The 24868-nt window shown below is 35.8% G+C and overlaps 1 protein-coding gene across 3 annotated transcripts; it reads right to left on the bottom strand.

Annotated features, from left to right (window-relative positions):
* Positions 1–5340: 5340 nt before the first annotated feature.
* Positions 5341–20569, bottom strand: LOC127793962 (mitochondrial arginine transporter BAC1). Of its 3 annotated transcripts, XM_052324797.1 has the most exons (9): positions 20300–20569; positions 13070–13159; positions 7122–7223; positions 6847–6951; positions 6668–6766; positions 6410–6598; positions 6132–6230; positions 5908–6025; positions 5341–5631 (listed from the first exon to the last, which is right to left on the bottom strand). In XM_052324797.1, the coding sequence occupies exons 1-9, from the start codon at positions 20390–20392 to the stop codon at positions 5621–5623; spliced, it is 906 nt and encodes a 301-aa protein (XP_052180757.1). In that variant the 5' UTR covers positions 20393–20569; the 3' UTR covers positions 5341–5620. The 3 variants fall into 3 exon arrangements, with proteins under 3 accessions (XP_052180757.1, XP_052180756.1, XP_052180759.1); XM_052324796.1 differs by having other exon boundaries at positions 5341–6025; positions 20300–20563; XM_052324799.1 differs by having other exon boundaries at positions 5341–6025; positions 13050–13159; positions 20300–20358.
* Positions 20570–24868: the final 4299 nt, after the last annotated feature.

The raw sequence follows: 24868 nt of genomic DNA, 5'->3' as shown, positions 1-24868 counted from the left end.
TCATAAGGTGGTGTGGCTTTAGGGTATAAAATAATTAAGAACACAGCATGCAGTGATATTCTTCTTCCAAAAGCAAGGGAACAAAAATGTTGTCAGGTTCTAGTAATAGTTTAGAGAGAGAAAGGGGGAATGAACCTGTGCCCAGCCGTTGGTAGTAGAAGAGATCACTAGCATCTTCTCACTGTTACCATATATTTCTTCTTCTACCAATGGAATCGCAATTGCTGAAACAAACAGTCATTAATTAAACAGACTAGGAGCCGTCGCCAACGCGAGCCTTTCTTGATGATATATATATATATATATATTTGATTCTTTGGAGGGTATTCCAACTTCACCTGACTAATCCCCAGCCTTGATGCACCTCTCGGGTAAATCTTACACACTCAAAGTTGAACATTCGATGCAGTTCATGCTGGACTTATCTTCCAGCCTTACTGCTGCCTTCCAGTTAAAAGCTATTTTCTAGCAATAATTCTACATTCCAAGTTACCGCACTGATTTGAACCCCGATACTTTATATGAAACTTCAAGTGCTTTACCATTATGCCATGCACGTGGGGGCTTTCTTGATGATATTGAATTGAGAGATAGAGAGAGATTATACACATTAAATTTCATGATGATATAATCTAAGGTAACGTTTATTAAAATGAATAAGATAAGATTGTATCGAGATATATAAGATTGAAATACTTTTCGGACCAATATATGGAATGGTCAAGATAAAATTAAAAAGTATTGTAAGATTTTTATTAAATTATTTGTTAAATTTTTTACAATGTACTGGAGGATATATACGTCATTTTTTTTATCTGTAAAATCTAATATATACTTATCTTAAGGGAAGAGAGATAAAAAGTCATATGATTTTTTTTCTAAGGGTTGTCAGATAAATTTAACGAACACATTAGAAATGACAAAAGTCTAGAATATTTTTCATATCTTACATTTTTCGGTATATATCTTGGTCAACAAATACTACCTAAAACTGTCACAGCCCACCACTCGGAGCACCCGCTATCATAGGAGATCTATAATGAAGTCATGAAATGAATGATATAGAATAACTAAAACATAAATAACCATGAACCTGGTATATATATATATACTACAATACTCACTACATAAATTTGGTTAGGGCTTAACTGCCCATACAATGAAATAAAAATGACAACATAAATATATAACAACAAAACAAACTCTACTCCGCAAGCCCTCAAAACTAACTCCTAGAGATCTTCTAACTAGAACGAATCTGTACACAACGTATCCCATGAACTCATACCCCACTAGGCCCAATTCCCTCTTTAGCTTTACTTTTATCTAGAATGATGCGGAGTAAATAAAGTGAGCCACAAGGACCAACAAGTATATATAAAAGAAATAACTAATTAAATATGAAATAAAAATATGAGCATCAAATATGGAAAGAAATAAATTTCTTGAAATGAATACCTAATTTCCTGTTCATCATTCACTATCTCATAATATATCGTATCATTTTATGGAACATTAAACAATTATGAATTTTTTTACCCCAACCATATTATTCATATATAGACAAGTATAATGTGATCCATTGTCCATCCTCACTTTAGCTTAAAACCAAATGTGCATTATGAGCCAAGGCTCCCACAGACAATCAAATGTTTTTCGAGCTTTCTTTTGGATATTCTTTTCCCCACACGATATAGCCATAGCACAAAATAATAGGTGCTCCAATATATATATATATATATATATCATACAACACTTGGGTATTTTCACATTAAGACAATCAAAGTTATAAATTAAGACAACACCAATATCTTGCATAAACTACACCTTAATCAAGAAATGTACCATTTATTAGGAAATATAGGGTGAATTGAAACCCTATTGAGGTTTTTGAATAAAATAAATCAAGTATTTAAGGACATCAACAAAATTCATGGTACCGTAGGCAAGAATTATCATCTCAATCATAACAAAAAAATTTAGATTTTAGATTTTAGATTGAAATTAATGAGACTGTAACTGGCTCAAATCATAACCAATTAATTCAATTCATATACTGAATCGTAACCTATGATGTCTAGTTTACAAAGACATAAATAGATTATAAATCAAATATAACCACATAATGTTATGCCTCAAAAATCAAAACATGGCAAATTACGCACTATATTGACTTAGAAAATTTTCTAGTAGAGATTAACAAGGCCACTGTAGGTCCAATTCAAAGTCAAATGATTCAAGCCATAATTCAAAATGAATCTTATTAAGTCTAGTTTATACAAAAATAAATGGATCTCGGATGTAATTACAAAAAGTTATATCCTAAAGAGTACAACATGCACAAATCTGACAAAAATTAATGAGATCCAAAAATTAAAATTACAAGAACACGAGACTTAGAAAAATACATGATCCAAGTCCACCAAAGCCACCAAAAAAATTCTAATTTACATCTCCAAAGAAGAGGAAATAGACTTACAAGGAAATAAAAAAAGAAGAAAATATATCGAAGTTGTCTTGATTAAGGGATGGTTTGAGAAAATGAAGTCACAAACTAAGCCTCCAATTCCAACTAAGAGCCCTCTAAAATCAGCCACCGAATCTCCTCTTGAAGCACCAATTTAAAGAAGAAGAAATTAGGGATCGAAGAGAACAAGGAGAAGAAGAAAATAAAAAGGACCGACACTAAAGCATCCTTATATACTTCTCTTTCTTTCACATTGTGCCCTCACACAAATAAGTAAATTCTTCACACATCTGTTATTTCCTTTTTTATTCATTTAATTAAATGTAAAATACATATATATTTGCGCACACAAACAGTCTAATCCGCAACCCCATTCTATTCCAATTTCAACCCCATAAATTTTGACTTAAAATATTTTTAACTTGCACAACACATGTGACTCTTTAATAATCTAAATCAATTTATGCCCAAAATATAGTACACATAGAAATAATACTAAAATACCAAAATAATCTAGACCCATTATGGGGCCGTTATAAAAACGAAGAACAAAAACTTTTTTTTTTTTTTACTTGGGGTACTAGGAAGAGGTAAATTATTTTAGACTGAATTCGTTTTTAAAGAATAAAATAAATTATTTAAAAATACTACATTTTGGCTGTGTTTTTAATTTTAAAATGGATTGTCATTTCTGGCAATTAATAATTCTCACCAAATGACAATAGGACAAATTTAAATGGATTATTTGAAGAATGAAACGACAAGTGATGAGCATTAGCCGTGGTGTTTTTAAAACCCTAATTAACATTAGATACTTTAAAAAAAAAAAAAATCAGATGTTTGAATTGATAATGTTTAAACTGATAATGTTAGAAACAAATAAATTTGTCATCTCATTATTCAAACAATTTATCTTAAGTTGTCATATCATCATTAATAGTAATTGTTGATGTCTTAGAAAAACATAGTAATTATTTTTTTAATGGCATAAAAGACAGCCCATTATGAAAACTAATTAAAAGGATTAAAATTCAATTTAGTTCACAACTTTTTCAATTGCGATTAATTAAATTTAATTTTTAATTTATGGCCTTATTAGCCCACGACTTTTTCAATTGCGATCAATTCACCTAATTTTTAATTTGTGAGCTTAGTAGTCTAATACTTCAATTTTATGGCCAATTAAATCCAAAATAGCTTTCCTTTCAGCGCGGGTCATTCACTCGGCTCAAAGGAAAAAAAAATAAAAATTTATTGTATAATTTACTTCTATTTTTTATTATTTAGCTCCTATTTTAAAAATATATTTTTTATATCATTTACTGTATTGAAATAATTTTTAAATACATTCTTTATAATTAACTGTATTAAAATAAATTTTTTAAAAAAATCATAGATGAAGTTTGGTCTATTATTATAATATTATCGCGTTGATGGTGATGACATTCTTCATATCAGCTCATAATCAATTGTGAATTTATCACCAAATTAAGATTTTAAGAGATTTTAAGTTTCTGACCTTTTATTAAAAAAATATTTATAAAAAAATATTTTAATAGATAAATTATTATTTTTCCTTGAAGTCAAGTGGATGTCATGTGTGGGTTTAAATAACCACAAAATAAAAATATTAAATTAATAAGGTCATAAATTAAAAATTGAGTCTGACTGCAATTGAAAAAATCGTGACTAATTTGAATGAAACTAAAAACTAAGTTAGACGCAATTATTAATAAATAAATTTTAAAATTAACGATATGATTAAAGTATACAGTTTTTTTTTTTTTTTCCCAATTAACCTCCAAAAATAAAAGGGCAGAACTTTGACAAAATCAATGTACGTGGTCTTAATTATTGAGGGCCACATGGAGGGCACAGCGGCTGTGTGGGAGAAAAGCATGAAGGAAGAAAATATTTTTTAGAAGGAAAACAGGAATTTTCTCGGCTTCCAAGGGATTTTCTCACCTCCCAAACATCCTTTGTACCTCAAACCTGAAACTGCAGTTCTCTTATCTATGTGATTAATTATATGTTAAATTTCACAGCACACTTAAGGTTGGTAATAAAACATCCATTATTTATGTGTTCTTAGAATTTATCACCCTATAGTTTATTTATAGGGCTACATTTCCTCTGTTGCCATTAATTAATAACAATACATTAATTAGAAACTATTGTTAATCTTTTTTAAATTTCAAAATATATTTAGAATGTGATATAACAGTGTCAATGATCCACCTTATTAATTCTAGTAACGACTCGACTCACTGCAAACACCCATTCAAAGAAAAAAAATATTTTGTTTTCAAGGCAATATATAACAATAATATCTCAAATTAATAACATTTGTTTATTATAAGAATAAAATTATAAATATATTTTTATAATAAACACGTAGACATACTAACATAATATCTACATAATAAAAATACTCACCATTGGGAGAGTGTCATGAAAAAACTTTTTAGTAAAAATAACTTGCACAACTTAAGACACTGTCATCACAAGCATCACCTATATATTATTAAAATACTTGATAATAGGTTTAATATTGAAAAGCAAATAATAAATTGTGAAATATTTTTACATAAAAATTAACTCCTAGGTATATATGACATGAGATGATGAGATACATTGGTATTACAAAAAATAAAAATGATCAACAACCACAAATTCTAATATTAAGTATATGTGCAATTTGATTTTTGCCTTGCGTAGTGAGGCGAAGTTTCATACCTGCAATTTACCTCTTTTGGCATAATTGAGGACACAAGCATCGGAAGCTGCATAAAGATGGTCATCCCAAATATATGTGCAATTCAATTTCCCCATTACCAAATTGAACTCCCAAATCCCTAATTTTGAACAAGATGTGAAGAAAAAGAAGCTCACATTTGATATCAAGGTTTAGGGACAGGAATAGGAGCTGCTTCTATGCCTAGATCACATTTGCTGGCAATCTTGAGATGTAACATGGAATATAGAAAGAAGTTGTTAGCATTGCACTAATACAAAGTTGTCCAGCATTTGATTAAAGGAGCTGGAGGCTTGGACAAATAAATACACATGTAACTGGATTAATCCCTAGCTCACCTAACTCCCAGAAAAAAAGTTCAAGCAAACTCATTAACAAGACGAAATGGTGATATCCTTCTACCCTTCACCTGCAATGGGGAAAAGCAAGTAAGAGAAAGGAGCTCCAGAAACAAAGAGGTTGGAAGAACTTTAAAACAGATTGGAAACTTTGGTCAGCTGCGTCCGCGCTATCTGCCTCACAAGAATCATTTGACCTTAATTTGCTCTGGCCATAATGTTGAGGCCATGTAAAAGAAATATGAGGGTCATTGTCAACAGGCACCATGGGTCGAACCAACAAGAATGACAAAAATGATTTCCGCGATAGATAATCCATGCCAAGCCATTTTACTCGCGCTTGATACCTAAAAGTTTGACAGCCAGCTCCCAGGTGACTATTGCAGCTGCATTTGCAGGAAATGCCCTCAAGATGGTTGGACCTAAACCTGTGTAGCATCCTTTAACTCCCGACCTCCTATAAATCTACCAAAAAGAATCCAACAAGGTGCTTAGGTTTTTTTCCATCATTTTTATAGCTTGTGATTCAATTCAAAAGGCCGTAAAAGCATTGTAGATGAGGATACAGTACCAATTTCAAAATCTGAAATGGATTTCTTGTGGAGCCTCTATCTGGGGATGTCTGAATTATAGTTTTTGCAACATCCAAAGGGAGAACGGCTGACCAGAACTGTAGGCAGTTATTGAAGAAACAAGACTTTAGGGAAATAAATGAAGCGTGCTGTGTGCATATAAACAAAAGAAGACTTGCAAAGAATGCGGGAAAAGGAGTACTTAACACAGGTGAAAAATGTACTGCTTTATTCAGTGACAAGATTCTATCAAAAAAGAGTGGTGGGGGCGACTTACAGCTATACCACTGAGACCACCACTCATAATCCCAACTCCTACATCGGTCAAGTTGTTCTGACTGGATGGAGTACCTTTCAGTTGTAAATGCATGTAGTAGCGGACATGCTCATAAGTGCTAAAGAAAACTGCATTTCCTATAGATTCCCTTAATAAGGTTGTGAAACCTCCTCGAAATATGCCTGTAGCCTGGAAGGAAATCAATCAGCTTCAAATCATATCAGATGCCTAGCTATTAGTAAGTCTACATGTTCTTACCCCTTCAGTTTTAATAGTTTTAAGTGCACAATCAAGAGGACCATCATATGTACTGGATTTGGGAACTAAAGAGTCAGTCCCCTGAATTTGCATCCTACACTGGAGAAACGCAGTCTCAGAAGCATGATTGCATTATACTGGAAACAGAATTGCACAGCATTAACTCTCCAATACACTACCTTCACAAGTTCTGATGGGCATAAGACAAAGCTGATAACTGCTCCACCAAAAGCTGCAGAAGGAATTATAACTGAGGGCCTTGGCTTTTCACTCTGAACTCCGCCCTTCAAGGACAGCAAGGGAGAGAGTTAAAACATAAATAATATAGGATACAATAAACTAATCATCAGAAGCCAAATCCAGTTTTATAATCAGATTATTCTACATGAAGAAGTATCTATTATCAGTGGGAAAGTTAATCTGCAAGCACATTCATTATCAAAGATATAGATACCTCCAATAACTGTTTTGTCTGAGAATAAATGCCAAAGAGAAGTGAACTTTCAAATGCCATCCCCACAAAAGAAGAAGTGGCACCTCGATAAAGGCCTTTCACCTGTCAAAACTAATATATCTGAGTTTAGGATGGCAAAAGGAACACCATAACGAAAATTGCATTATCTATTCAGAGAGTTCATATAAAGAAAATACATTAGAGAATGTTGAAAAATTAATATTTCATCTATATTTAGAGAGATGCGGAAAATTCCACAAGATGGACAACTGGATACAGCTCTGAGATCTACAGAACATTTCTTTTCTTTTCTTTTTTTAAAAAAAAGGTCTTCTCAACTCAATTAGAGTGTCAGAAAAGAAACAGTTTAAGTTTAACTGTAGTTCACTCTTCTCTGACATCAGTGTCAAAATCCCCCTAAATCTTTTTTTTTTTTTTTTGTGGAAAATTTCAAACATTGTAAAAAGAAAAGGAAAAATCCTAAACAAATAATAGTTACACCAGCAAAACCAAGAGAGAAAGGATCTGGCCCCAAGAATTATAATTCATATCATTTCAACATGAAAAGGAAATAATACAAAGAAACATGAACCGATATAAGAGATGCAATAACAAGTGAAGAGAGGTGATACTTGATGACCAAAAGACAAATCCATTACATACAGAAGTTAATAGTTTAGATAAATCATTAATATTAGAATGAGAGAAACATGAATAAATGTAAAGAAAATAAGACTTTACAGAATTGTCAATCTACAACAGTAAAAGATTAGTTGCACAACATGAATTTATTCAAAAAGAAGGTGAAAACAGGCTTTGGACCAATATGGTAAGAACTTGATTTCTTTGAATTAGTGTAAAGATATGAGTTCCACGAAACCAACTTGAGAAAATCTATGAATGTGTCCAATCCAATCGCATGTAAAAAGGATTCGAACTTTTTGATATATGGATGGGTAGAGAGAGAGTAAATTGGTTGTGTTTCCCTCAAGGCAGAGACCAAGATGAGACATGAGGCAGGACTTGTTGAATATGGATGGTACAGAGCACGTAAATTGCTTGTGTTGCCCTGAAGGGAGAGACTACTAGATGTTGAATGAGATGTGACAAGAGGGAGTCTTAGAATGAGACAGAATGCCAACAGTGCAATGCCAGAGATGATGTCAGTTGACACGATGCTAGGGGAGATGAGGAATTAGGTCAAGGGGCCAGTTCACTGTTCTCTTACATTTTCATGCTTCTATTGGAATATTATCTAGTCTAACTAGTTTATTGTTCTTCATCGTTTTCAATGCTTGCTAAGTTTCATTAGTACAAATACCTCTATGGAACATGTAATTCTTATCTTCTTCAGAATTACTAAGATACCCTAAAGCATATTTCTACTCTTTCATTGAATAGTTCTGAGAAATACTCTTTCCGTCACTCCTTGACCACCCCCTCATTTACTAGTATCTTTTGATTTTCATCTTTTTATGCATTTCACTTGACTAAATTTCTTTGTTTTTCTTTCTCTTGTTTTAGCTAGTTTATATTATATATATATATATATATCTTTCCCTCTTTTTTGTGTCAAGTTGTCGATGTAAATTTTCATAAGTTTTTGACTTTGCTTCATTGACTAATTTAATTTTAGCCAAAATATACCTCATCAAGTTTTCTTCATTAAGGCACATATGTAAAATCTTATAGCAAGCTCTCTTGGTTCTAATTTTTTCTTATACCTCTCCATTTCACCATCAAGGCTCTTTTTGGTTTGGTGTTCTTCACTTCAACTCTCCTAGAACCATTTTTGTCGTATTAGTAGTCATCTCATCCCACACTTGGTTAGTCTTTCCTTCTACAGTTGAATCTCTTTTGTCAGAGACATTTTCATTGAAAATAACTAGTTTTTCACCTTCTAAATCTCACCATCTAATTATTGGACTTTGTTTAGTATCATTCTTCCTCCACACTTTCATGATATGAACCTCAAGAACCTAAACCTGTGTTAAGTGGTTAGGCATTCTCTTACATAACTTTAAAATCCTTAAAACATAAGTGACCCTCTTGTTTCATAAGGAAGTAATCTATTTGAATAGTTAATAAACCATTTTTATACGTGACCAAGTGTTCATCCCATTTCTTAAACCTCGTATTAGCTATGATGAGCTCATATGTTGCAGCAAAATCCAAAAATAGCTTTTCTCTCATTATTTCTTTCTCCAATCCAAAATCCTCCATGCCTCCCTATACCCTTTCCCTTCTCTGCCTACATGACTATTTATCTCACCTCCTACAATGATCTTCTCTCCTCTAGGTATTCATTGTATCAACCCTTCTAAATCCTTCTAAAATTGTCTTTCTCTTCTCCTAATCCAACTTGCAGTGCATATGTACCAACAATATTCAGTCTCTTCTCCTAGAATTAGGGGTATAAAAGAGCCAATATGTTTGGCGAACAACTCGCGAATGAACTTGGTTTGAGCTCATTTATTAAGTAAAAAAAAAAATTGGGCAAAAATTATTGGCTTGTTCAATAAACGAGCTCAGCTCAAACAAAAGCTTGTTTGGCTTGTTTATGTTCATGAACTTTTGTTTATAATTTGTTTAAAACTCATTTATTGTTCATTTAAGAAAAATATATGCATATATTTTATATCTTGTAATACATATACCATATTATATATAATAAACTATATATATAATTATAATATTTTCAGAGTTTTAAAACAAAAAAAAGTGACAGTTTTTGGATGGTCTCCAAGGACCATCATTACATATGACCTATTCAAATCCCTTTGCCTCCCGACAAGAGGGACAAGTTAAGTAATGGTCCTTGATTATCTGAGCCAAGAATACTAACCATATCATCACAATATGCGAAATGACACATACAAGTGGAGTTAGACTGGCTCAAGCCAATAGAGAACTTGTCGAGTGGATTCACAAGTGCACTAGAAGGTGAATAGGAGATGTGCATGGGCACTCTCAGCTATAAGTTAACACTCAACCTCATAAATGGATAGAGACATGGAAATACCCGACTTTGTAAGTGTCTCTTCACAAGACTAGCACATGTGACTTAAGAACATGAATAAAATGACAGTGCAATTCTGCAACTTACTGTATCAAATATCTAGAGCAGTATAGAGCACACTACATGCCTTTGGTTATGATCGAGTATTTCTCCCTAAGATTAGTTGAGGTGTAGGGATTTTGAATGATAAGCAAAAGAGTGACCTAACAAACCCATAACTCCAATCACCAAATCATACGTCCTTGAGGTCTTCTGTGAGGGTCATGGTAGCATTTGGGCACACCATGATTATGGCACCAAACCTAAAAAGGCCATTGGGCCTTGATCATATGTACGTCGATATGACTTCTAAAATTGAGTATTCTAAGAGATAATCATTGGACAAGAGAGAGGCACATTTTGGTGGTAGTCTTAAAGGATCACTTAATTGAGATGAGAGCACTGAAGGTTTCATCTTGAATGTAAGGCATGATGCAATGGAGTGAAAACTCACTCGTCTAGGTTGAGAGAGCGTGTAAAAGGCATATCAATGAGTATACCAACTCTCAACCTTGGAGAGACATAGAAATACAAAAATTAATCTACATGCCACCTCATGAAAGTAGCTACATGCAGATGATGTGGCATTCCATATTAGATATGTAACAAATTACCCATATTAAAATTTGTTTGATTGAATTAGTGATGAAAACAAGATTTTTACTTTGGTAGCGTTTGTTAAAATGAGTAAGATAAGGTTGCATCAAGATAAATTATTTGTAAGGTCCAAGATAACTTATCCAAAGGAAGGGAAGAGATAAATTTATCTAAAGAGTTCAAAATAAGAAGTTACGTGACTTTTTTTCAGACAAATTTAAAAAATACAATAGAAAACACTTTTATCCGGGATGCTTTTCATATCCCACTTTTTTCGGTCTATATCTTGGTTAACAAACACTACCTTAAACAAAAGGATTGAAACAAAGAGGTTTGAGATTGAATTCACAAATAGATAATGTTTGTTGGCCATTAAGGTTAGAATGAGAACCTAATAAATCTCACCTTGCGTGGTCCCCTCAATGCCTTTGGCCATGATTACCATGTATCCTGGGCCATAATTAATCTCTACTTGCCCTGCTTTGATATCACTTATGATATGTGTCAGATCCTAAGGATCTGGCAATGAAAATTCCAGCTGGGAATTAGTGAGAACTAAGAATTGAGAGGGAGAAGGATTGAGAAAGAGAGGAAGAAGGGAGAGAATTGGAGGGAGAAATTCAGAATTGTATCGAGTTTAATTCTCTGAATCCTCCAAATAATTGGATCAGCTTATTTATAGTGATCCCCTCCTCACATGGGTGGTGTTTTTCCCACCCAAAGCATAACTGCCATCGTACAACTGTTTACAGCACTACTATAGGTACAATTCGTATCAGCCTATAACTGCCCCCCCCCCCCCCCCCCCCCATCACATGTATTAAGCCATATGGCTATAATTGCAGGTACATGTCAATATGCTACCCCAGCCTCAGGTGTATAGAGTGAAATAGCAAAGTTGCAGCCACCAATGCCTATAAGATTGACCTAAGACACTAGGTCTGATTAGCCTTCCTAGGACTCACTCATGCTGGTATTTTGAGAGTTATAATTTAACCTTCAAGTTAGGAATTGGGGACTCCATCTAGTTTGTCTTAGACCTTTCTGCTTAGAGTGTGCATTCCCAGTCTTTTGGGCCCTACCTATGCTCCCCTTGACTTTAGCCTTGTTAATCCCTTTAGTCAACTCCCCCCCGGACAATCAACCTAACCCACACTTTTAGTTGACAGTCAATCAACAATCGATTGTCACCTTCAGTTGATTGCTCCTAAATGCAAAACAAATTTTACTGTCATTTCCTATACTTGTTCATACACCAGTCTGGGTAACCCAAACCCATCACCACAAGAAGGGCAACGGGAGTCACAGCAGAAAATTGAATCACTAAGCTTGTTTAAAGGTAGGGAACAGGATAATTAATATACTTCCCGCAAGTAGACTACTTTTAGGGAGGAGCTCTAAGGGGCTGTTTAGTTGTGGAAAATAGCGCCAGTTTTCTGAAAAATTACCCCACAGAAAATAGAAAATCAGAGAACTTGTTTAAATACAAAATTTTTCCCGAAAGAAATTTGGATTTGGAAAATATGATTCCCCAAAATTGTATTGAACTTGGAAAACTCCAAAAATGAGTTTTCCAAATTTTCCTTACTAATTTGGAGATTTGGAACACACAGTTCTCCATAAAATTTTCTCCAAATCATCTCCATCTCCTTCTCTGACACAAATTACACAAGTTTCCCAAATCTGTGTCTTTTTTTAACATATGTTCAATTTTTTAGACTGAAACTTAGTTTTCTGTAATTCTAACATTTGAATGCATTTTTAAAATTTTCTATGGAAAATGAAAACTAAAGATTTATAAAAAATTAGAGACAGAAAACTGGAAATCATTTTCCATAGCTAAACAACCCTTAAATCTTTCTATTTTCTTTATCTTTCCCAAGTTGCCTCTCTACATGCAGGGGAAATCATCTGACCTCCCGCCTGCAATCTCAGTAGCAGGATCCTTTTTCCATCTTTAGATATAAGATTTGAAATCTATCTATATTTGTGAGCCATATGTCCAAACTGATTAACCAAAAAAAAGGTGTGATGTTCTTTTCCAAGCCTATCATAATGATTATTTAGGTATGGGTTGATAAGAGAGAGGTAATATTAGTCTGAAATCAGTGACTAAACTCTATAAACAAATATATAAACATGAAGTGCTGATAAACACATTTTATATGCATTTATCCACATACAAAGGAGAATTAATAAAAGAATCATAAAATGTGTAAAGTAGACAATCTAAGATGCAGGTAGGAATGGTATGACATAAAGCTGGGTCTCACAAGAAGTTCAAGTAGCATACTCCTTCAGTCTTCAGAATCCTAGCAGTGCAGTGCAAACCACTTCTATACTTTATACCATAAGCATCAGTATTGTGTTTTTGCAGCTTCACCTGAAAAATCAATATTAACGTTTTAAGAACCAGAAGGGCTGTATGAAAGAATCTAATTAACTACAGAAATTATCACAAGTTAAAGAATAAAGATTTAGAAATTTGAAGCTGAAAAAATAAATAAATTTGAGTGTGCCTAATTTGGATGTTTTGCCTTGCGTTCCAAACAAGTGAATACAGATCTACAAAGCCAGACTTGGGCCCCTTCAAATTCTGTGTCAAGACTTCGACCCCTACACCTGCAAGGACTTTAACCTACTTCTATTTTGAAGATTTCTTAAACCAATTAGAATATGGACTCCCAAATAAGATACTTGATGTTTAACTATAAAATTTATCTAAAGGTCTAACTGAAACATATAAACAAAACCCAAGTAAATAAGCTAACCCATAGCATAAACCATGATGGGTGGGCCCTAAAGCCCATAAAAACTCAAGTTCAAAAAAGTACCACAACTTACAATTACAAAAGATCATGAGCCAAACCTTTTAGCAAATATAGCATATAACTTGATCAAGACTCAAATTTTAATTATCTATAATTCAAACGTGCATAAAATAATTGAAATGACTTTAGAAACTGATTCAACAAGTTTTGTAGTGCATAAAATAATTGGACTGAGCTTCCAATAAAAAGAAAGGTGCATGCTCATAGAGATTGTAGTTGTAGTGTACCTAGGGGAGACCTATTGTAATAAGTACAAAGTAAGGAATACAAGTGTAATTACTAAGAACTCTTTACAATTGAATGCGGTAACGGCAGCTATTCTATTTGGAGCCAAACCGCTGGGAATCGAGCATATAAACTCGGCCCAATTCCATTTGTAAGCATCTATGATTTGAATTGATTCCTATTCAATTTCTCCCTCTAATTCTCTTCCCTCTCGATTCTTCTCTATTCTTCACTCCCTCCGCTCTCTGAATTCCCGCCTAAACTCTCCGATTAAGGGAGAAACCCTTGTCAGATCCAAGGGATACGACAATTGGTATCAAAGCATTTGCTCTTGGCTTCCAAAGAATTGAGGAACTCAACAATGGCGGATGAAACTCGCATGAAGCAGATGAAACTACAGCTCCAGCAAGTGTCGGCTACAATGATGGATATACAAACTCAAGTCGGATCAATGGAGGACTCGTTGGGATCGGAGATCGATCAGAGTTTGGAGGAGGTAACAGATTGGTTGCGCAGAGATATGTGTAACCAAATCAGAAAGGAAATGAGAGAGCAAAGCAACATGCTGCGTGATCAAATGCAACAATTTATGCTTATGTTCTCGAGTCAAACTCAAGTGAGGCTATCGCCGAACTTTCCCCCAAGACGAAGATTGGATCCGATCTTGCTAGGAGTAGGTACAAGCCAGAGGGTGGTTGGCTCGTCGGAGGTGGAGGGTGATCCGACAATATTGGGAGACAATGGAATGGAAAGGAGACCGGAGATTCAGGTGAACTCCAACCCTTCCAATTTTCCCATTTTGAAATTGGAATTACTGGTGTTTGATGGGACGAAGCCTCACTAGTGGTTACATCGATGCGAGAAACTTTTGGGATACATCGAGTGGCTGAGGACCAGAAGATCAGTCTAGCGGTGGCATATTTGAACGGTGTAGGAGATGTGTGGTACCAAGGTTGGTCACAGGTGAGGGAAGATTGTAATTGGGAGGAGTTTGTTAAGGGGATATGTGAAAGATTCGGAGAGAAGAGAACCATGGATATCGTGGAAGAATTCAACAAGATGAAACAGCATGGATCGGTGCAAGAGTACCAACTTTGATTCGAGGAGTTGAAGTCTCTAATGCTGAGCCGCAACCCTATATGACCAAAGATTACTTCATGTCAAGTTTTCTTAGGGGTTTGAATGAGGAACTAAGGTCAGTAGTGAAGATGACTAGACCACGAACGGTGCAAGAAGTAGTGGATAGTGCTCTGCTTCAAGAGATGAATGTGGAAGCAATGATGAAGGTACAGAGGAGCCTGGTGAGGGGACATGGATCCATTCCAACCCCAATAGTGGGAAGAGGGCCAATAAGAGAGACGTACAGGACAAGGCCAATACCGAAGTTACCAACATTGCCACCACCAACTAACGCGATGCAGCAAGGAGGAAAGATGATGGAGCCGAAGAGGCCTCCGGGATTATGTTACAAATGCGGGGATAAGTACTACCCCGGGCATCGTTGTGGCAAACAATTGTTACTGTTGGAAGGAGGAGAAGTCGAGGAAGATGCAGGGGAGGAAATCCTCGTGACCAGAGAGGAGGGGGAGGAGGAAGACAATGGCACCATTTCTCTCCATGCTATAAAAGGGGTGGCTAGCAGCAAGATAATTAAGGTGGAATGGAGGGTACTGAAGGGGTCCCTCATGGTGTTGATCGACAATGGGAGCACCCACAGCTTCATCGACGAAGGAACCACTAAAAAGATGGTGTGAGTTATCCAACACTCAACCATTGGCAATAACAGTGGCTAATGGGAGTCGAGTGTTGAGTAAATCGGCATGTATGGGGTTTTGTTGGACAATGTAAGGGGAATCATTCAAAGCTGATCTTAGATTACTTAAATTGGGAGGCTGCCAAATAGTTTTGGGAGTAGATTGGATGAGGGAGGTCAGTCCCATCAGCTTTGACTTTAACAAAATGGAGATTACGTTGGCAAAGGGAGACAAGAGAATTACATTACAAGGGAGTGTGGAGATGGGGGCATGTAAGTTGATTAGAGGGAAATGGTTGCACAAGTTACTTAAGTGCAAGATATCCCAGGTGGCACAACTCTTTACAATTGAGGCCTATGATGATTAGGAAGAACAAAGAGGCCAATGTCTGATGGCCGACAGTCTCCCAGCCACCACACACTAGAAGGTACATGAATTGTCTTCTCTTGATGCACTACTTATTGAGTTTAGGGACTTGTTTGCGGAACCTAATGGCTTACCTCCTAAAAGACCATTTGATCACACAATTCCCCTACAACCAAATACAAAACCAGTCAATATCTGATCGTATAGGTACCCCCCGAAACTGAAAACTGTGATTGAATCCTTGGTCAAGGAGATGTTGGACCAATCCTTGATCCGTCCCAGCAGAAGCCCTTTTGCATCTCCCGTCCTTTTAGTTAAGAAAAATGATAGAACCTGGTGTTTCTGCATTGATTACCGCCAACTTAACAACATCACCATTAAAAATAAATTCCATATTCCTATCATTGAAGACCTACTCAATGAATTAACCCATGCCTCAGTGTTTTCTAAGCTTGACCTAAGGTTCGGATATCACCAAATCCAGATGAACCCCACTGATATTTCCTAAGACCGCTTTTAAAACTCACCATGGGTATTCTGAATTCACCGTAATGCCTTTCGGTTTAACCAATGCACCAACAACCTTCCAAGCTCTTATGAATCATATCTTTGAACCCTACCTCCACAAATTCATGTTGGTATTCTTTGATGATATTTTAACCTACAGCCCCTCTTTCACCCAACACTTAGAACACCTTAGAATTGCATTCCAAGTCCTTAGACTCAATCGGCTGTGCATCAAAAAGTCCAAATGTGCCTTTGCTCAGACACAAGTGGAGTATTTGGGATATGTGATCTCTAGTGCTGGAGTTAGCACTGATCCCAAGAAGATATCGACTATGTTATCGTGGCCTACACCAAGGAATGTTAGATCACTAAGGGGATTCCTAGGATTGACTGGCTACTATAGGCGTTTCATAAGAAATTGTGGAGTGATAAGCAAACCATTATCTGACCTATTGAAGAAGGACAGCTTTAAGTGGGATGGAGAAGCAAAAGCTACATTTGGGAGTCTTAAACAGGCCATGAGTGAGGTTCCTATACTCGGCATCACTGACTTCAATAAACCATTTACCTTGGAGACGGATGCGAGTAGAACAGGAGTGGGGGTTGTTCTATCTCAAGATGGCTAACCTTTGGCTTTTATGAGAAAAGCCTTGGCCCCAAAACACCAAGGGCTTGGCACATATGACAAGAAATTATTAGCAATCCTCATGGCAATTGAAAAATGGAGGCATTACTTGGAGGTTGGACAGTTCATCATAAGAACTGACCACGAAAGCCTTAAGTTTCTGGCTCACCAGAAGTTGAACACCAACTTACAAAGAAAGGGGATGGCGAGGTTAATGGGGTTGGATTTTGTGATTCAGTACAAAAGGGGAAGAGAGAATGTCGCAGTAGATGCGTTATCCCGGTGCCATGAAGAAGGGCATTGCGCAGCTACCTCAGTTTTGATACCCGATTGGTACCAAGAAGTAGCAGCAAGTTATGATAAAGGGCTATGGACGAGGGAACTAATGGAGCAACTAAGCATAGACAATAATAGCAAGCAAGGCTACACCATCAATAACGACCTGATTCGATACCGAGGACAGCTAGTGATAGGAGATTGTGAGACATTAAAGGGAAGGATACTTCAAACCATGCACGACTCACCCCTAGGAGGACATTCGAGAATTTAAAACACGTATAGGAAGGTGAAGCAGGTATTCTTCTAGCCAGGCTTAAAGAAATCAGTTATGGAGTACATACTACAATGTGCTACATACTACAATGTGACATATGTAAAAGGTGCAAGCATGAATCAGTGGCTAAACCAAGTCTTCTACAGCCTCTAGAAGTATCTGACCGGGCCTAGGCTAACATTATAATCGATTTTGTAGAAGGGTTGCCACGATTAGAAGGAAAGAATTGTGTGCTAGTAGTGGTGGACCGACTAACTAAGTACAACTATTTCCTAAGTCTGTCCCATCCGTTCATGGCACAAGAAGTGGCCAGAGAATTCTCGGATCATGTAGTGAAGCTGCACGGGGTACCTTAGACGATAATATCAGACAGGGATAAAGTGTTTACTAGCCTATTTTGGCAAGAGTTGTTGAAATCATTAGGCTCTAACCTCCTTATGTCAGTAGCATATCATCTTGAGACAGATGGCCAATCGGAGAGAGTCAACCAGTGCTTGGAGGCCTATCTTAGGTGCTTTTATTTGCACAACCTAAGGGATGGAACAAATGGTTGTCCCTGGCGCAATGGTGGTATAATTCCAGCCACCATCGCTCCATTGGGATGACACTATTTGAGGCCTTATACGAGTACAAACCCAATCTAGTATGGATGATCGAGGAGACAACCTCTTTGACAGATGTGGACACCTATCTACAACACCGGCTGAACATCTTACAAACTCTAAAAACTGAATTGGCCAAGGCACAGAACTGTACAAAACAACTAGCAGATAGGAAGAAGAGTGAGAGGGAGTTTGAGGTAGGAGAAGAAGTATACCTCAAACTCAGCCAGCCCCAACTCAAGTCCATATCGAAGCAACCAGTGACTAAGATGAGTCCAAAATTCTACGGGCCCTATTCCATTACAACAAAGATTGGGCCAGTAGCTTATAGATTGCAGCTACCGGAAGGAACCTAGATCCACCCCGTGTTCCATGTGTCCCTTCTCAAAAAAGCTATTAGGAGTTAAACGGCCAGCCAACCCCTACCATTGCCTCTTAGAGAACAAGAACTAGTAGCCAGCCTAGTGGCCATCTTAGACAAAAGGGTGATCTTTCAACAAGGGGCCCCTATCACTCAAGTGCTAGTGCAATGGTCTACATTACATCCTGATAATAGTACTTAGGAATACCTTCCGGATTTTCTCCACCAATTCCCTAACACGACTAGCCTGCTTACCATTCTTGGGGACAAGAATTAGCTCAAGAGGGGAGTTGTCGTGTACCTAGGGGAGACCTATTGTAATAAGTACAAAATAAGGAATGCAAGTGTAATTACTAAGAACTCTTTACAATTGAATGCGGTAACGATAGCTATTCTGTTTGGCGCCAAACCACTAGGAACCGAGTATATAAACTCGACCCAATTCCATTTGTAATCACTCAAGGGTTGATTTATACTCCATATGTCTCCCCAAATGATCAATTGGCGGATGTGCTAACAAAGGAATTACCTTCAGTAGTGTTTCAAAGATTTGTATGCAAGATTGGAATGGATGATATCCACTCACAATCTTAAGGGGGAGTGTCAACAATCAGTCAATCAACGCCAGATTCTGTCAATCAATCAAAGCAGTCAATCAGAGCCAGATGCTATCAATCAATCAAAGCAAGAGATTGGGATTGACATCCTTTCCTTTTTCTATAATAGGAATGTATATATTGTTGTATCTTTCTATCTTTGAGTTGTATCCTAAGTTGTATTGTTTCCAAAATAGATTTAGAAACTTTCTTGTTTAGTTTTTTAGGAGTTTCCTAACTTAGCAAGAAGATTGTTTATATATTAGCATGCATATCATTGATTTGAATAAGATTGAAGAATTATTTTCTCCATCCTTTAACAGATAGCCATAATTCTAGTTCAACTTGTTACTTGCTAAAAGTTTTAAAATCATTTTGGTAGTATTCAAATATCATGTCACTAAATTATCAAGATCAAAGATTGATTAATAGCAGCAACTAATAAATCTAGAGTTTTTTGATTAGTCTATTAAGTGTCCCATGCTTGGTGCTATGGTAAAGGCTCATGCCAACAAAAGAGAAGACACATTTGATTCTCAAGGTAAAGCACAATCACGTATGCACTCCTAGCACTCCGAATTGAAGTCAACCACACCGAAGAATGCTTTTGCACAATTTAACCATCATGTTTCTTCTTCAGTCACTGATGTTTCTATCGAGCTCAAACTCATTACTAATTTGGTTCTTGATGCACTCCCGTAATTCCTTTCGGCTGTCTTAAAAACAAAACTACTGATTTTACTTTCCACAATCAGCTCCAATCTCCAATAATAGCCCAATCTTCATCAGAGCATACTCAACAACTTACAGGCATTGTGAGTGAAAAAAACAAGCACACACCAATAAACCTATTGCATCAGATTGTGTTTTTCGTCTCCAACAAACCTATTGCAGAAGTTACATATTTTTAACCAACAATACCGAATCAAGATTCCGAATTAAAGCCTCGAATGCACAAATCTCCCCGACGCCCCGACACTGAATCCAATGCAAATAACCGAACAAAACAATTGAGAAAACTGCGCCCTAGTCCAATCACAAATGCAGTAAAACTACGCCTACGGAACGACAGAGAAAACGAACGAATTGAAAAGAGTGCGGACCTTGACCGTGTCGAAGGGATGGCCAATGATAACGGTCGCAACGCCGGCGATCAAACCTGCGACATAGTCCTTGTACGCCGACCCGTCCGTCATCTCTCCCTGTGTCTTCTTCTCCGGCGTCGATATGTTTGTATGTGCGTATATGCGGTGTATCTGGACGGATGCTGCTGGCCTTGTAAGAGCAGAACCAGCGGCAAATGACTTCTTCTGGGAATCATGTGACCCTTTGTTTTGTTAGGTATCAATCAGCATGGCATCCCTCCCTTATTTTATGGCTTAGATTCAAAATTGGAATTGGCTGCCAATGGTATTTTTCACGCACTCAAAATTATAACTAAAATGACAAACACAGCAATTCCAAAAAATGTACTGTACATCATATATTTCAATAAAAAAAAAGTATTTTAATAATGGTGGGATTTAATGTGTGAGCTTAGTGAAATTAATGATCTTTAGGGGTCAAAGTATAATTTATGAAATTATAGAAATTTGGATGGATTTAATCGCGAAATCTCGGTATTTTTGGGTGGTGTGTTGAAAGCAAAGTTTAACCAATCTAGCTCGATTTGGTTTCCCCTTAGTTTAAAAGATATTCATATTTAAAGTATCAATATTTTTTTGTTAAATTATTCAAGAGCCCAATTTTGAACCTAAATATTATTCATTGTTACGTTACTCATTGTTATTGATATAGTGGAGAATATATAAAAATTAAAATTAATTATTTAATGTTACATATTAATTTTTATTTTGTCTAAAAATATAAAATTTGATCTGTGCATATAGTATTATTTTAAGCAAACCGTAGTTGTCAATTTTGTAGTAGATAAGGTATCAAATTTGCTATTTATACGTACAATACCAAGTGTCCCTATATATTAACGATTAATTAGTAATATAAATTGTAAAAATACATAAACATAATTTCTTTTTAATAAAATACCATAACCTACAATAAAAATAGGTCACCTAAACAAAATTACAATTTTGTCACAATCACATATATGACTTATTTAAAGTAATCAATTTTACCTAAATAATTAATTTAACATAACCTAAAAAAGTTATAATATTTCAAAATTAAGTAATCAACATAAACATAGTAAAATTTGCACTTTCTTACATAATTTTGAAACTAATTAAGGATTTAAGATTTTGACTTTTTAATTTTGTTGAGAGAATGAAACGTAAACTATGAAAAGTATAAAAAAGAAATCCCTCAAAACAAATATTTACTTGACAATCACCATCAATCGATACCACTCGGTATCTAAAAATTTTGTCCAAATACTAGTTGGTATAACTCATATTTGGACTAGAATGGTACTAAACATCATTGGAATAGTCATATAGCAATGTGTGTAAATTTTAAAATTTTCCTATCAAAGTTATACAGTAAAATTCTGCACAAATAATATATAATTTAGATATTTAAGCAATGTTGTATCACATCATATGTAATATAATAAATGTGTACTTGAAAGCTCGATGTCAAGTGGGTATAGAAATTGTTTCTACACTGAAACTATATCTTTCTCAAATTATGGAGAATCTAGTCTGTCTACACCAAGCGAGCCTACTGGTATTAACTTATGGTCCTGGTCCCGTGTTAGCCAAATGACGTTGAGTCACTTGCACCCATCAAATTCTCCCAAACTATTTGAAAGTTCTTTGCTCAACGATAGAACCACTTGCAGCAAGAAGCAGACAAAGAGCAAAAGTAAAGAAGAATAACATTATGAGCAAAAGGAAGAAGCCAACTAAATATCTTTTTCCTCTAACTCTCGATTTCTGCCTCAAGTTAAGGTCCCCAAATAGATTCCACGTGTCACTTCAAATAAGCCACAAGAATGACACGTGTAGGATGTTAAACTAAGCAAAAATGACAAAAACAGTTAATTATTTCACTCGAGCTATCCACTTTTTCCAAGTCTTTGGAAAAATAATCGACTATCTTCTTAAACTGTATACTGTTTCTCCCACAATAGGGAAAACTAGTTGATTGTTTACGGAAAAAGTCGACAATTTTGACTTACATACATGCTGCATGGTCCTACATATATAGTTGTATCTGGTTCATTAACATTTAAGGAATCACGTCATTAATTCTTAATGACATATTTTGATGGATCATTAACTATTAATGATGCCAAAAATACAAAATGTGCACAATTCTGATATCAGTCGCTACGTTTTATGGTGTGTGACTTATTAGGTTCACTACCTAATAGTAGAGGTGTCAAAAGGGCCGGGTGGCCTGGCCCAGCCCATGATGGGCCGGGCTTTGGCCCGGCCTGTTACTGTTCAAACGGGCCGGGCCAAAGAAATTGGGCCCACGGCCCGGCCCGTCTAAGGGCCCGGCCCAGCCTGTGGCCCTTATGGGCCAGTAAGACCCTTACTCAATTTTTTTTTAATTTTGTTATTCTTTAGTAATTATTGATATTGGATACTAAAAAATTTAATTTCGCAATATATATATATAACCATCAATTTATTTAAAAATTTTAAGTTAAATTTTTTATATATTTAAATTATAAATAAACATTCTCCTTTTTATATGTACATTATTTTTCATATCAATTCACAAGAAAAATTATAATGCATATAGAATTTTGAAATATAAAATAATGAAATAATATTTAAAACTTAAGAATTAAGATAGAAAATATTTTTAAAAGAAAAAAATTAATTTTTATATATGTATTATTTTGATATTTATATATGTATATATTATATGTATTATTTTTAAAAAAATTATTTAAAAAAAAAAGGAAAAAAAAAAAAAAGGCTGGGCCCACCAGGCCCAGCCCCGCTAGGCCCTGTGGGCTAAGGGCCCAGCCAGGCCCTCTAGCCCACGGGCTGGCCCGGCCCGGTCCAGCCCCTTTGTAGGGGGGCCGTGGGCCGGGCCAGGCCCTATCCATGGCAAAAGGGCCCGAGCCCGGCCCGAGCCTTTTAGTAAAAGGGCCGGCCCGGCCTGTTTAAAAAGCCCGTGGGCCGACTCGGGCCCGGGCCGGACCTTTTGACACCTATACCTAATAGTGATCAAATAACATCAAACTCTTTTAACGTTGGTCAAACACTTCGACCCATCTCAAGAATTTCTTCATCTTCTCGAGACGTTTTAATGGTTTTGAGTAGCGCCTAGCAACAACCCAAAACAATATATAAGGCAATAAATTCTAACTTCAAGTGAGCATATTACAGCTGATAATTAATGTATGATACAATCATTCCATCACTTAACGTCCTGACTGAGTGAGAGTCATAGAATGATAAACTCAATAAATATGTGTTTAATCTCATCAATATGACTAGGTGACACCTCAGAACACTCTTTCCTAATTAATCATATTGTCTTGGTCAAGGACTTCCCCCCTACACTAATGGTATATCACATAGGGCGTTCATCTCAACTTAATGAGAGTGATGAATCCTATCGTGAGCACTTGTCTCTATACACCAACAATACGATATCACATAAATAAATATTCCTACCTTGCAATTGGATGGTTCGATGCATCAGCAAATATCACACACCAATACATAAGACAATTGTGCCATTTCAAGTCAAATGATTAGTTACACAATTACAACTTAATAACAAAATCATTATACACTATGTCATGTGATCAGTCATCGATGTCCCGTTTAATGCGTTGTTTTCCAATAACCACCCACAAGTTTACTATAAGCATCACATGTTATGCGGCATGTGATTCTCACCACCCTTAACCATTAGTATCTCATATTAATTAAGGTAGTAAACTACATACTAATCACTACAGGAAAAATGGGTATTGGCGACAAAGTTTTCCCGGCGGTTTTAATAATCGTCGGGAAAACACCAAAATTATCGACGATTTGCAGGACCGCCGGTGATTGGTGAAAATTACCGGCGGTTTTAAAACCGCCGGTAATGAAATACACATTCCCGACGGTTTTAAAAAACCGTCGGTGATTTTTGAACATAACCCGCGGTTTAATAAAACCGCCGGTTGTGTTCACCCATCCTCGGCGGTTTTAAAACCGCCGGTGTAGCATCCCAAAAATTTGGAGACAACTAAAAATAATTAATTTAGATGTTTGTGGATATTTTAGAATATTTAGAAATTTTTGAGAAATATTCATTTATGATATTTTAAAGAAATAAGAAATTAAGGTGATTAATTAAATTAATTGAAAGTATTAATGAAAACAATAAAATAACATATAGTGGCAAAAATAATAATAATAGAAATAATAATAATAATAATAATAAGATAATAATAATAATAATAAAAGAGATAATTAAATCAAATTAAATTAAACTAATTAATTAATTAATATATATATATATATATATATGTGTGTTTGTGTGTGCTGTGCGTGGCGCATCCATAGCCATATCAATTTGTGGCTTAAAAGCCACTTAAGATGATATTTATAAGACAAATCTTGGGCAACAAGTATTGGAGGTAATTTAAGGCCATTCCAGTGGCCATTTCGGCTACTTTTGCTCCACAACAGAGAGAGGAAGAGAGAAATTAATGGGAGAAGAAAAAGGGCGCGAGCAGCCAGGGAAACGGAGGA

The sequence above is a fragment of the Diospyros lotus genome, chromosome 2 (genome assembly GCF_014633365.1).
Source record: "Diospyros lotus cultivar Yz01 chromosome 2, ASM1463336v1, whole genome shotgun sequence".
Taxonomy (NCBI): Eukaryota; Viridiplantae; Streptophyta; class Magnoliopsida; order Ericales; family Ebenaceae; genus Diospyros; species Diospyros lotus.
This window is presented reverse-complemented; position numbering and strand designations above follow the sequence as displayed.

What these genes read in the sequence shown, in the direction of transcription:
- LOC127793962 (XM_052324796.1), bottom strand. Translation starts at nt 20,392, where the DNA reads ATGACGGACGGGTCGGCGTACAAGGACTATGTCGCAGGTTTGATCGCC. An exon ending in GCCCATCAGAACTTGTGAAG is followed by an intron (nt 6,767 to 6,846) that starts GTAGTGTATTGG and finishes GCGTTTCTCCAG; the next exon opens with TGTAGGATGCAAATTCAGGG. An exon ending in GTGGTCTCAGTGGTATAGCT is followed by an intron (nt 6,231 to 6,409) that starts GTAAGTCGCCCC and finishes AACTGCCTACAG; the next exon opens with TTCTGGTCAGCCGTTCTCCC.